The following is a 14,179-nucleotide window of genomic DNA, read 5'->3' as shown; positions in this document are numbered from 1 at the left end:
ACAAATGGCAACGGTTCCCAGTTCCCCCCAGTGCATCCCTGGTGGAGGTTGGGGCAAATCCGATCCCCAAATGGTTGGGGTCATAGGGTCATCAAATAGCTATTATTCGCCTAAAGGTTTCCTTGCTGGTGGAAATCAACTTGGAGTGTCAAACTAAACTTATTTATGTTAGTAAGCTATTCTTATTACTATTATTCTTTACTCATGGAGTAAAAAGGGTATACTAGATTCGTTGAAAAGTATTTAACATTCAGGAGGAAGCCTTTCCGACCATATAAATATCTAATAATAATATCTATATATATTCTTGATCAGGATCAATAGCGGACTTGAAATGGCCATGTCCGTCCATAGGCATGTCTGTCTGTTTGTCCGAATAATCCTTGTAATAATCGTTATAAAAATAAAAGTTGTTTAATTTTGTTTTAATTGTAACGGCTATTTTACACCTTTCGATTATACATTTAAAATATTTTCAAAATATCTGGCAGCACCGATAATATCGATTAGAATGCGATGTCTGTCCCATCACTCGTGCGTTAGAGCCGTTCCGCCAATCGATTGTATCGCCCTTACATCGATGCAGTGCCATCGCTAGCTAAACTGAAATGCTGAAATTGAACATCGAAATTGAAAGCAGCGGCCGTGCAGCAATTGCAATGCGTGCAATCAATCCCGTCAACAACAAATTGGCGCAGAGCAGCCAATAGGAATCAGATCGGAATCGCAATTGGAATCAGGATCGGATCCGTGTGGGTGTCGCGAATCTAATCGGAGGAAAGCAGCCGACGAAAGGGGCAGCGAAAGGCAAGTGCGATTGCAACTGGAATTGTATTTGTAATGAATGCAAACGGCTGTGTATGTGCATGTTCATGTGCCTCTGTGTGTGTGTGTGTGTATGTGAGTCTGGCCTGCGCTGGTGTGTGTGTGTGTACGCGAGAGCCAGGAGAGCAATAATTAAATTAAGCAAAGGTGTTAAATTAAACCCGTGTGTGCGAGTGTGTGTGTGTGTGTGCGTAGGTGTCGTGGCTCTCTCGCAAAGTGCGCTGGTGTGTGTGTGAGTGTGTGTGCGTGCGAGTTGTGTATACACGCAGAGTGACAAAATTCTAATAAGAATTCTTCTTATCGCTGCACTGCACTGCCGTGTTCGCCCCCTCTCCCTTCCACCCGCTGGCGGCGCCTATATAAAATGGCTTAAAAAAAATACTAGCAAACGTCGTACTACGAAAACGACGACGCACGATGTCAGTGGGCGGTGGGCGGTTTTCGGGGGGCGGTGGGCGGTTTTCGGGGGGCGGCTGACTTTTCCGGCTACTCTTTTGCCCATGTGTGTGTGTGTACTACAGCGGTACTTTTTACGCACTTCAGATTCCAATTGGCAAAGATCCTGGATTCTTTGATTCTTGGATTCCTGAATCTTTCACTGAATCCCTCGGCTTTTCGTTCTCTGAAAGTGTCTTTGGAAAAGCCGCTGGCGAAATCCGCAAACTAAATCTCTACGCCCAAAAAGGGGGATAAAAATCTCGTCTGCTTTTTTTGGCTTCAATTTCTGCGCACAAGCACGAGCGTAGGTGAAAAGGGGGCGGCGGTGGGGTAGGCTCGACGAGGGGGCGTGGTAAGGGGGCGGGCGGCTAAGGACGACAGGACGAAAAACGGCGCACGCAACTGTCATTGACCTTCAATTGCATTCGTTGCAAGCTGCAGCCGCCGCACCCAAAGGTCATAGGTTGGGATGTGTGTCATCCAATTAATCAAAATCGAACACTAAAAAACCAGCAGCTAATACTATCTTCATAAGTGCCACATACCTACAACGCCTACAAGGCAGCATTTTCATCGCTCGATTTTAGTGGGAATTATGCACGGAACGCGCATCAAATATTGCTGATAAGCTGCATTTTCCGCACATTCAGCGATATTTCATCCTTCGCGAATAATGCGCAGATATTTGGAGTGAAAGAAAATGGTATGAGCGAAGATCTTATAAATCATATCTTGAAATATGGTTAACAGTTCGTTTTGAAATTGTTAATAACAAACTTAAATCTTAACTTAAATCGAAAGTACCACTAAGAAATAAAGTAATCTTTCGAAATTAAAAAAGAAATCTTAATTAAAAAGCAAAGTAAAAAGCATTTAAGCATTTTAACGATAACTGCATAACCTTTAACCTTTGTTGTGTCTTTCATTAAAGTTATTTCCTTATTATTATCCTTGAAAGTATTTGTTAATAACACGAATAACACGAACCCGCTTTTCTTCTCGTTATTCAGCTGTTGCCTCTCACCTGAGTCTCTTGCCCCGAAAATGGAATCGTCCATTAAGCTTAAGGACAGCAACTCCAACTGCAGCTCCAATTCGAATGGCAATGTGGGCGGTGGCGTTGTCGGCGGCGGAGGCGTGGCCGGCGGAGGTGGTAGCGGTGGAGGCGTCTGCGTGTCGAGCATCTGCAGCAGCGACAGCTTTAGCATCATGCCACCGCCGCATCACGAACTGGTCAGCGCAAACAGCATCGAGCTGAATGCGGCGGCCTCCCTCAGCGATGATAGTGGAGTTCCCCTGACCACCAACAGCTCCATCTCCAGTGGCGACTCCTACCGACTGGGCATGTGCAAATTCGAGATTGAGGTAAGCCGCACTGGGTCGCACGAATTCCCCCACACATAGAACCCATTCCCCCTAATCCCCATATTCTATCCCTTGCAGATGGTGGAGAGCGATGGCGAGGTGTCGCAATTCGATTCATTGGACAATTGCTCCGAGGGCGGAATGAGTGCCGAGAACTTTAATACGCTGAAGAAGGGACCGCTGGCGCCCATTGATCCGCCGCCCGAGTTCCAGGACTCGCCACAGACCACTTTGGTGCGCTCCATCTCCAAGAATATAGTGAACAGTCTGCGTCGCTGGACCTCCTCGCAATCATCGTTCGAGCACCTGAAGGACGATGCCACCACCACCATGGTGAGCGGTCTGGCCACGGCCGTACTGCCCGAGGAACCGCATCCGCCCAGCCAGGAGTTGGTCCTCTTGCTGGCCAAGACCGAGTGCAAGCTGGACGCCCTGGATGGCCAGGCCCTGGGACAGATGAGTCTCAAAGAGTCGTATGCGATCAACAAGCACCTGTACTCAAGCGATTCCATACTGAACAGCCACACGGACAACATTTACGACGAGCCCAACAACATTGTGAGCAGCTCGCTGGGCAACAGTGTGGATCTGCTCGAGGAGGAGCAATCGGACGCTAGCAGCTGCTCCCCGCTGCCATCTCCCCCACCACCCGTATCAATAGTTAAGATCAAGCAGACGCTATGCCCGTACTATCAGGACCACACTCGCTATTTCAAGGCCATACCCACGGAGCAGGATAACATAGCCAGTGCCAAGGCGGCGGCTGCCCAACAGAGGTTCAACAGCGCCGGCCTGTCGGAGATCCACGACTACGACCTGTACTACGGCGCCAGGAGGCAGCCGGTGGATAACAGCAGTCTGCAGCGCCGCCAGGCATCGCTCTACAGTCCATTGGGCCACACCAGCCATTGTCACTACCACCACAGCCATGGCCACGGGCATGGCAGCCATCATCACCATCACCACCATCAGCCCGGCTACGGCTACAGCCATGGCCAGCGGCCCAACTCGAGGAACTCGCTTAACAGCCGCCTGAGCAGCTCGCACAATTCCTTGAACGTCTCGTCGGCCAACAAGCCGGACGACTCGATCTTCATCACCCAGGCCATGTCGCACGATGCGCTGTTTACGCGCGAGATCTCCGACTTCTACAACGTGCCCATCGACTCGGACATCTACGCTTTCCCCGTGGACATGATCGAGCAGCAACAGCAACAGCAGCAGCAGCAGCAGCAGTTGGTGCAGGAGCAGCAGCAGCAGCAGAAGCCCGCGGCGCACACTTACCACAAGGCAAGCAGGCGAAACAAACGCAATAAGCGCAAGCAGCGCTACGGAGGATCGGGCACGGGCGCCGGCACGGAGACCAGCGACGGAGATGGCGAGAAGAGCAAGCACGGCAAGTACCGCACGCCCGTGGGCGTGGGCATGGGTCAGGTCAGCGAATCGGAGCCATTGCACATGACCCTCGACGAGGTGAAGCAGTTCTATCACACCCTCTACTCGGATGCGGGCAAGCCCACGCCCAAGCCGATGGTCAAGTCGAGCAACGAGACCATTTGGAGTGTGTCGACCAATACCACCACAACTACGGCGAGAACGCGGAGCAGTGTGGGCACCACCCGCGGCGGTGGTGGCCCGCCAGGAGCGGGCAATGGGGCTGGTGGGGCCAGCAGTGATGGTGGCGTTGGCGGTGTCAGCGGTGGCGGCGGCAGCGGGGGCGGTGGCAAGTATCTGAGCAAGCAGAACAAGCACAACCTGGACAACGATAAGCTCAACAACAACAATAACAACAACAACCATCAGCCAACGCAACAGCAGCTGGAGAAGCCGCCAACGGAGCACCACAACCAGCACCAGCACCAGCCACCAAACAACAAGCACGTCCTGCACTCGGAGAAGAAGTCACAGTTCACGCTGAACCTGAAGCAGCGCTTCTGCAGCATCTTCCGCTTCCGGCGTAGCAATCACAGTCGTTGCCGCGGCTCCGGCGGCAACCAGACCGGCACCTTCGCCAGTGCCAATGCGAATGCAGCGGCAACAGCGCCCCTCATCCCGCCAGCTGCCGTGATAACCAGCGCTCCTGGGGCAGCGGGCCAAACCCAGCTGGCCAGCGAACTGAATGGGGCGTTAATTACGGCTGAGGCAGACGAATCGAATGCCGATCTGCGCAAGAAGTTCCAGTCTCGTGCCCTGCCACCACTACCAAAGAAGGGTGAGTAGTCGTCTCCGCGCCTCCTGAACTGGTCATCTTCCATGCTTATAAATGACTATAAATAACTTTACCATCCACAGCCGCAGCCTATGCCATAGAAGCCGTCAAACCGGAGCCGGAGGAGCTCAAGACGAACGTGATCCAGGAGCCCCGGGCACTGCAGTTCACCTCCAGCATTGAGAAAGTCAAAGACGTAGGTTTTCGTCATATTGCTAAGCGAAAAGTGCTAATCGTTCCATGATCTTGCGTTCCAGTATGGCTGGTACTGGGGTCCCCTGTCCAGCGAGGCGGCCGAGAAGGTGCTATCCAGCGAACCGGACGGCTCCTTCATTGTGCGCGACAGCTCCGACGACCACTACATCTTCTCTCTGAGCTTTAAGCTGAACAACTGTGTGCGTCATGTGCGCATCGAGCAAGATCAGGGTGAGTTTGAATCGAATACCTTGATTTCTTTTACAATACTATATGCACATCATGTTTCTTTTTTTATAACCTAACCAGGAACCTTTTCCTTCGGCTCGTATGCCAAGTTCAAGTCGCAAACCATCACCGAGTTCATTGAGAAGGCCGTCGAGCACTCGCGGAGCGGCAGGTTAGCACAGCCCAAAAGTACTGCATCCACTGTCCGTCACTAAAAACGCAATCCACATTCTCCCCCAGATATCTATTCTTTCTGCATCGTCGGCCTGAGCACGGACCAATGCGAGTGCAATTAACCAATCCAGTATCTAGGTTTAAGCATGTACAAAGCTTGCAGCACATGTGCAGGTGGGTTCGTCTTTCCACTTGGCATTATCACACGTATCTGTAATGCATCTATCATTTCAGATTTGTTATACTAAAGGCGGTTATACGAAAGGATCTAATACAGACATTGCCATTACCGAGAAGACTTCTAGACTATCTTAACTATAAGCACTGCTATTCTGAGCAGGTGGAGAGCGACAGTTCGCATTCGCAGGTGGGCAGCAATCAGTTCAATTCTGTGTATCATTTATATTTCATGTATATAACACCTTTGATTATAATCCCATAGATATCTGGCGATGGAACGATGTAAGTGAGGGGATATCGAACACAGAGACGATTCGCTTGTGACAACAAAACGTAAACGAAAGCAACAGAAATTATTACCTTAAATAAGTAGTAGAATTTAACGAAACATTAAACAAGAAACAGTAACAACAAAGCAAGCAAGCAAGCAACAAACAAAGAAACAAACAAACAACCGTTAAACGTGTTCTGTATAACAAGAACAGCGAAAAACAAACAGAAAAGGAGAACACCAAACAACAAAAGAAAAACAAAAGTTACATGCGTAAGCAATGCGGGAAAATTGTTAGTTTTGCTAAAACAAGAAAAGAAACAAAAAGAAAAGGAAAAAGAAAAACAAGAAAAAGCGAAAAACAAAAAAAAAACCAGAAAAATCAAGGAAACAAAATTCAAACTCTGTTTATTGATCATTTTTTTGTACTCGGTGCTATACTATAAATATTAACTATTTAATGAAAGGATGAAAAACAAATGAACAGAATATGACGATTATATAAATTAATTATGCGTAGTCAAGTAAACGAATACCAGAGTTGTACATAAGCAAGTTTGAGAGCCAGTAATCCAAGTCCCACCCACAACCAGAACCTCAACCCCCACAACCTCCCACTTTGGGCACGAATCAGACAGAGACAGAGAGAGAGACAGTGACAGTGACAGAGAAAGAGAACGATAAGGAGAGAAGGTCGTTGATCGTTGATGTTTTGTGTAATCAATTAATTACTTTTATGCTTGCCTTTTAGCTGTGATTTAAATAAGTCGTCGAATGTTAATTGGAAGACGATGTGCAGTTTGATATTTGATATTTGATACTTGATAGATTTGATATAGCCTAGCCCCCATATAGTTGAGGTTCTGTTATGCACACTCGATCTGAAACCATTTCGAAGCAGCTCAATCATCGTAATCATCGCCCGTGCCCAAAGGTCCCCGAAAGAAAGCGAACCATATGAAATAACCATTATTGTACTTAGTTTAATCCGCGTCATGTACTCAAGCGACGAAGGACGAACGACGAACGACGGCATCGTCGAGGATCGATTGCCAGATGGAAAGGATGGCAAACACACACATACACACACACACACACACACCGATGAATGGGAAACCAAGGAAAACCAACAATTGTATTGTGTTGTCTTGTATTGTATTTAGGTTTATTTGAATTGTTGACTAATTTTTGTTTTCGGCTTTGTTATTTATGTTTTAAGCTCGACTCTTTTGTACACTATTGCGTATGCTTTGTTTTTAGTTTGTAATTTCGTATTTATTTAGTGGTTTTTTTTTCTTATTTGTCGTTTGTCATTATTAAGTATACGATGTAAGGGAACCCGCGCCCATCCAATCGAATCCAATGAAGTCCAACCCAAGCCAAGCCAAGCCAAATTCGAGTCCGTCGTGGGCTCTGCTCCTCTTTGAACATTAAACAAACAATATTTGTCTATGGAAATTAAATAAACGAATCGAATGAAATGAAATGAAATGAAATGAAATGAACGATAGAAATACAAAGCAATGCCGATGATATGCAATGCGGTGGGGAGGAGAGGTGAGGAGTGCGAACGGTCACAGTAAATGAGCAAAACAACAAAGGCAATATAAAGAACATTTTTAATAATAAAAATTAAACAAAGAACTTGTAGCACTTGTCGTTTGACTTTTAATTAAGCAGTTTTCCAAACAGTTTTCGGGGTGTTGCCTAATATGGTAATGATATCCTGCAACTTGAAGGTTGCCTATCTTTTAAACAGTTTGCGAAGAAAGGATTAACATCGTGGTAAGGATATACATACAGTTGCGAAAAAAATAATAGCACCACCATACCTTTTTTTGTTATTGATCAAATAAATTAAGGTTGAGTTACCGATAGAACCAAATACTGATTTTTCGCATAATGCTAGATATTTTTCCCATCCAAAAATGAAAAAAAAAATCTGAATTGTTTATACCTTAATTTTTTATAATTTTTTTTGGGCGGCAAGGTCTAAAATGAGGCGAAAAAAAAAATAGCACCACTATCGATTTTTTCAAATAATCAATAATTATCGAAGGATTGCTTTGGTAAAAAGCATCTGGTTATTAAACTTGACACTTAATCTATTATTTCGAAAATGATTTTTAAAAAATTTCCTTTAAAAAATCATTAAAATGGGACGTGGAAAGCACTGCACTGAAGAAAAACGTGACTTGATCAAAAAACTCATTTCTGAAGGAAAATCTTTTAGAAATATTGGCCAAATCCTTCAATACTCAAACAAAATTATAGGAAATGTAATCACCTACAACGAGAATCCCGAAAAACGTGGGAAAAAACAATCATTGGGCACCCATCTCTTCAAAAGGCTAGTGCCCGAGAGCAAGAAGGATCCATTTAAAGCTCCTACCGAACTGAAAAAGGATCTCAACATATCCGCAACAGTGCAAACAGTTCACACATGTCTAAGGGAACATAGTTTAAAAGGCTGTAGTCCAAGGAAAGGTCCTTTTTTTAAATGGGAGACACATACCCAAGCGCATTAGGTTCGTCAAGGAACATTTAAATTGGCCATGCGAAAGATGGGCGAACTTTTTATTGTCAGATGAGAGCAAGGTGGTTTTTTTTGGTGGCAATGGATCTTGATCGAATGTAAGGCGCCCTAGGAACACCGAATATAAGCCAAACGACACAGTAGAAGCAATTAAACACGGCGGATCCAGTGTAATGGTATGGGCATGTTTTTCTTACTATGGAGTTGGACCAATACATTGGATAAAACCATAATGGATCAGCATGTGTATGTGGATATTTTGGAAACGGTTATGCTACCCTTTGCTGAATATGATATGCCGCTTAAATAGGTCTTCCAACAAGACAATGATCCCAAGCATACCAGCAGGAAAGCCAAGGAATGGTTCCAAAATAGATCAGTTCATGTTCTGGAGTGGCCTGCGCAGTCGCCAGACCTCAATCCCATCGAAAACCTTTGGTCGAATATTAAAAAGGCAGTTGCAGCTTTTAAGCCAACTAATAACGAAAGCCTATGGACCGTGATTAAGGAGTCCTGGAGCAATATAACCCCAAAACGGTGCCAGGACCTGGTTGACTCCATGCCAAAGCGTTGCGCAGCTGTTATTGCTAATAAAGGATACACTACCAAACACTAAATTAATGGGATCGGCGTAGTTTTAATATACAATCACTTGTTATTAATGAATTTGTTACTGTTAAGTTTATATTTTATGTTTAAAGCATTTTTTATGAAGTGGTGCTATTATTTTTTTCGCCCTTTTTTGTAATTTTTCACAAAGTTCCTTAAATAAGTTAAGAATTCATAGAACAATTGTGACTTTTTTTTATTTCCTAAAAAGTGAATTGTTTAACCTTTCTAAAAAGGTATTTCAGATCCTTTTAAACCCAAAATTGTAGGTAGGAGACTTATTCAAAGTTTTACTGGGCAAGTGGTGCTATTTTTTTTTTCGCAGCTGTATGAATATATTTGAATAATATGAATAATAATATTACACGTATTCTACATCCTACACAAACTCAGTCTACTTATTTGTAATTTACACAAGAGATGCAAACAAGATATACGCATCGTGCAATAGATGGCTCTGTATGCTCAATTGCTGAACCCAGATACAGACATAGGTGGCGCCACTATACTCGATTTTGGAAAAGGAAATTCAATTTCGATTTATTCTTTTCATGAGAAAATGTTATATTTATTAGATTTAATTTTTACAATGATATCAGATGCGTTTTCTATAATTAGTTTGTAGCATTTAGAATAAAGTTGAAAGTATACGAAATAACATATTTCAGCAGCTAAAGTGCTGTGTGTGCCATGCTGTTTATCAATAGGACTCGTGGTGTGGTTTTACCTGCAACTTTCCCAATTAACTCCAGGTAGCACTGCAAGTCCGGCATCAGTTCGAAACGTATTACGCAACAATAAAAACTGTCATCGAATGGCGCCACCAGGAATGCTCACTTTGGACTTTGGCTCATCCCGCAGGTAACCTTATGAATGGTGGGAAAGTCCATGGGATTTCCCGTAGAGCTGGTCATTCATGAAACTGCAACGGCGATGCATTGCGCACACGTGTTATCAATTACCTGGATTCTCAGTCCCAAATCCCGCGTCTCGAACTAGAGGATCAGATGCCTGCGGCCATCGGGTGCTACATAGTATATGGTGACCAGGTAGTTAGTCGGGGTTTTCCAAATGTTTTTGTGAATGAAACGGTTTGGAAACGGCGGCGTTGGTATATAAGGCTATACAACTTCGCCGAGACAATCAGAAGGACGACAAATCTGAAGCGATTCACACATCTTTTCGAACTGAAACTAACTATAAGTACCGCACATTCAAACGAACCATGGCTGTAGGAGCGAAAACCCCGATGACCATTCTGTGTCTGAGCATCTTTCTCGCTGGTCATGCGCTGGGCGCATCCACATCCACATTCACATCCACATCCGGAGGACTACAAGGACGTGCACAGAGGATCGCCGAGTGCAGGGAGCTCTGCTACCGCCAGTCCATGCCAGTGATCACACCACCGCTGCTCTGCCGATCCCGGCCAGAGTGCTACATGTGCCACGACTACTGCCGCGTCCTCGACGTTGTCCAGCGCAGTCTGGCCACCTCCATGTGCGCGGACCGGGAGTTCTGCACCCGCGGATGCCGGGTGGCCTGCTCGTACCACCGCCTGAGGATATTCCAGTTCCCCCAGGAATTGGCCGCTGCCAATGCGGTGATCAAGCAGTGAGAATGTCCTGCACACTGCGACTCTTGTACATATGTAATTCGCCATAAGTTAGCAACTATTATTAGTTACGAACTGTATATAAGTTACAAAATAAACTAAACTACAAATTAAACTCAATAAGTTAATCATTCTGCTGCAGTCTAAAGATATTTCTTGTTATGTGAGATAACATAAATAATTTTGATTTGATGAATAGGATTTTCTAGTATTCAAGTTATTGATAGGAAATTCAATAACTCCGCAAAGAATCAAGTAAGTCGTGTAAACGCTCGTCAATTAGTGACTGTGCAAATGATTACAATCATAATCATTATTAGGCCATAAAAAAAGAAAGTCAACTGCAGTTTTTCGGCACTGTTTCTGTGCTTTTGGGTTTTGGGTTTTGGGTTTTGAGCCCGGTCGCTCTTCTCACGAACGCGATTGGCAATTGGCAATTGGAATTGGCCAGGCTGTTGCAGCCAGCTGTTGCAAAAAGGCAACATTGTCGATCCGGTCTGGATGTTGGCTTTATTAATCACCAGCGATGGCCAGAAGGAGCTGGAGCAGCAGGAGGAGCAGGAGCTGTAGGATGAGCATAAGCAGGAGGTTCGAAGTTGAGGAGCGTACGAAATAATTTAAGCTTGCATATGAGGGAGAGTGCAAAAAATTAAATTAAAAATGCGGCGCACATAGAAAAAGGGGCACAACAGGTGGCCACGACCGGATATTGAATCGATCGCATACACATATAACATATAACTTATAACTTATAAGTTGTATGCGGCATATGGTCCATATAACGTGCGATCCGAGTGCCTCGATAAGGAGGGCCGCCTAACGGAGCTCCAAACATCATCATTATCATTGTCAAATTGTTTGCCCTAACACCTAATCACCTAATCACCTAATCACATAATTACATAAAGATGCAGCAGTCATCCGGGTGTCGGGTTTCGGGTTTCCAATGGGTTAACACCCGCCCGTTGGTGTTAACTTTAAGGCCGTAACCCATAATGGCCATAACCACACACCCCCCTGCCTTCCCCCGCTGCACTGCTGTCACATAAAACCGTGGCGAGCGCATAAAAAGTGGCAGCGATGATCATAAAAAAATCGATTTGAAGTCTATAAAAATCATATCATACAAATTTTTATATGCCATGCTCGCTTCAAAATGTCACGATGCATCGGGTTGGCCAAAAGGAAAATCATTTTTCGATGGCCAGGCTAACGAACTGAGCCGCAGTTACAAAAGAAAATATTACCAACAAAGAGGCGATCTTTTAGTAGGCTATACAGTCGCAATCCAGATGCCCTGCACTTACCGAAAATTGCTACAATATTTTAGAATACTTATCTTTTATCAGTTAAATAATATTATGCCTGTCATTTTATTAAAAATGATATGCGTATTTATATATATACATTTATTATGAACGTGATAATGCAGATATTATTACACTTCCTCTAAGTTTTAGACCAAATATAAAATATATAAATATTATAAAACAATGTGATCAATGCAAAAGGCAAACAACCTTGCCACAAATGATGAGAGATGAAGACTTTGAAATGGAAAACTAAGCTGCGTTTTGAAAGGAAATTAAAAGCCGCGACAAATGCTGCAAAAGGAATGACAAATAAATTTCCCATTGACCAACAGGTGCTTGGATATGGAAATGAAAATGGGTATGAGCATGGGTATTGGAATGGAGGTGGAAGTGGGAATGGGTATGGGTATGGGGATTCCAAGCAAACTTTACTCACACCCAGCCTATCGCACCTCTTATTTCTCGGCTGCTTCGCCAGCGAATTGAAAACTTTTCTCGATGATGCAATAAATTCACAGATAAATGTTAATTTACGAGTGGAGGAGAGCAGACTGGCTGCAAGGGAAATGGGGAAAGGGAAAAGGGAAAAGGGAAAAGGGAAAAGGGGGAGGTGCCACTGCGACAGGCTGTCTGGCGGGTAACCAAGCTGGGCACTCCATGCTCCATAGATGCCATGCCCATTGCCCCTTTTCCCCTGCCCCACTTTCGAGATTATGATTATTGAAATGTTTTTTTTTATTTTGGTTTTTCGAGCCCGTCAAAGCGAAACGCTGGCAAAGCCAAAGAAACGCGGCGGGCGTGCAAATCACGAAGTGCTATATCCAAATCCGGATATTTATACCTGTATTTGTACATGTGCAGCTACGTATTAATTAATTATAAGCCGCAAGGACGGACAGACGGAGGGACGGAGGGACAGAGGGACAGCGAAGCCTCCATAACGTGCACGAAGGTGAGAAATCAATTTTCAGTATCTCGCTTTGTGTTTAATATTTTTCCAGTGAAATGCGCCGACCATCCAAAGACGACGGCTGGACGACTGCGACCACGACCACGTTGATGATGAGCCTCGCTTTTGGCCAGAGGTTGGGGCTTCAGTGCTACAGCTTTTCAGTTTGAGCCCCGGGGCATCGCTTGTGACGGCGGTTCAGGTTCACACACTGCAAAAAACCAGTGCTACCTATCCTTCGCCTCAATTCCATACCACAAAGAACCAGTGAGATCGCGACTATCAGATAGCACCTTTCAATGTTGCTACAATGAAAGTTAATGTTGCTACAATGAAAGTCAATGTTGCTACAACGAAAGTCATTGTTGCTACAATTAATGTCAATGTTGCCACAATTAATGACAAATCAATGTTTACTACATGTTTCTTTCAGTGCACCGCATACTGGGTTTCTGGTTAGGTCCCTTGTTCTGGGGCACGTAAATTAGGATAACAACGTGAAACATAATTATTACTTTGGACAGATATGGCAGCGTCTGCTGCGCCTGCGCCTGCTCCTGCTCCTGCTCCTGAGCCCCAATGTTCCTGGCTTCCTTGGCGGTGGAAGTCTCAGTTTCAGTTGGCGACCCCGTCCCAATCCCGGCCAGCTTTTGGCTTTTGTGGCCCAAATAAATGTATTAAAGTTGGTTAACGCCTTCATTTCGAAGCCGCTCGCTCCGCCGATCGACGTCGCTGTTGCGCACCTTAAAGTAGGTGTAATAAAAAATATGAATTGTTGTTATATTAAGATCCATCCAAACGGCAAACAGCAAAGAGCAAACAGCAAACAGCGAACAGCAGGCAAAAATCATTCAGCGCTTTTTACGATCTGCAATTCGTGTGAAACTCACGCATGCGTAGCGCTTTTGCACAAAAGTTTGACCAATTTATTGGAGACATCCTTTGTGGGCCAATTTGGAATAATATAATTTTTACTTATATTTATCTTTATTTTCAAAATAAAGTTTACACGCATACTTTTTACCCAACTAACTAACTCAGTTGATTGAGAAATGATTTTGTCATGAAAGCAGTTAAAGCACTTTGCAACATACTTAAAAATAAATAAATAAATGATAAACTTACTTTCAACTTGCATACACATCATCATGCATATTTCAAGTAGCTATGACTTGCTATGTCTTAAACCGAAAATAAGAACTCATCAAGTGCGTGTGATTCCATTTCGTGTATAATTTATTGCCCAATTTATTTGCACAACCCCGATACTTC

The 14,179-nt window shown here is 44.5% G+C and overlaps 2 protein-coding genes across 3 annotated transcripts; both read left to right on the top strand.

Annotated features, from left to right (window-relative positions):
• The first annotated feature begins 574 nt into the window (after positions 1 to 574).
• On the top strand, positions 575 to 6,365 carry LOC6525715. 2 transcript variants are annotated; one of them, XM_015190956.3, is made up of 9 exons: positions 575 to 807; positions 2,274 to 2,628; positions 2,707 to 4,840; positions 4,921 to 5,033; positions 5,095 to 5,263; positions 5,342 to 5,432; positions 5,501 to 5,608; positions 5,669 to 5,801; positions 5,877 to 6,365. In XM_015190956.3, exons 2-9 carry the CDS (start codon positions 2,308 to 2,310, stop codon positions 5,898 to 5,900), a joined length of 3,093 nt encoding a protein of 1,030 aa, XP_015046442.1. In that variant the 5' UTR covers positions 575 to 807; positions 2,274 to 2,307; the 3' UTR covers positions 5,901 to 6,365. The 2 variants fall into 2 exon arrangements, with proteins under 2 accessions (XP_015046442.1, XP_002101537.1); XM_002101501.4 differs by lacking the exon at positions 575 to 807 and adding an exon at positions 1,669 to 1,966.
• Positions 6,366 to 10,141: 3,776 nt separating this feature from the next.
• On the top strand, positions 10,142 to 10,752 carry LOC6525714. The gene has a single exon (XM_002101500.3). It carries the CDS (start codon positions 10,256 to 10,258, stop codon positions 10,646 to 10,648), a length of 393 nt encoding a protein of 130 aa, XP_002101536.1. The 5' UTR covers positions 10,142 to 10,255; the 3' UTR covers positions 10,649 to 10,752.
• Positions 10,753 to 14,179: the final 3,427 nt, after the last annotated feature.

The sequence above is a fragment of the Drosophila yakuba genome, chromosome X (genome assembly GCF_016746365.2).
Source record: "Drosophila yakuba strain Tai18E2 chromosome X, Prin_Dyak_Tai18E2_2.1, whole genome shotgun sequence".
NCBI classification, from domain to species: domain Eukaryota; kingdom Metazoa; phylum Arthropoda; class Insecta; order Diptera; family Drosophilidae; genus Drosophila; species Drosophila yakuba.
This window is presented reverse-complemented; position numbering and strand designations above follow the sequence as displayed.

Excerpts from the sequence above, each read along its gene's own strand:
- LOC6525715 (XM_015190956.3), top strand. The coding sequence starts at position 2,308 with ATGGAATCGTCCATTAAGCTTAAGGACAGCAACTCCAACTGCAGCTCC. Across the intron at positions 2,629-2,706 it reads TGTGCAAATTCGAGATTGAG|ATGGTGGAGAGCGATGGCGA; the intron begins GTAAGCCGCACT and ends TATCCCTTGCAG. Across the intron at positions 5,802-5,876 it reads GCGACAGTTCGCATTCGCAG|ATATCTGGCGATGGAACGAT; the intron begins GTGGGCAGCAAT and ends ATAATCCCATAG.
- LOC6525714 (XM_002101500.3), top strand. The coding sequence starts at position 10,256 with ATGGCTGTAGGAGCGAAAACCCCGATGACCATTCTGTGTCTGAGCATC.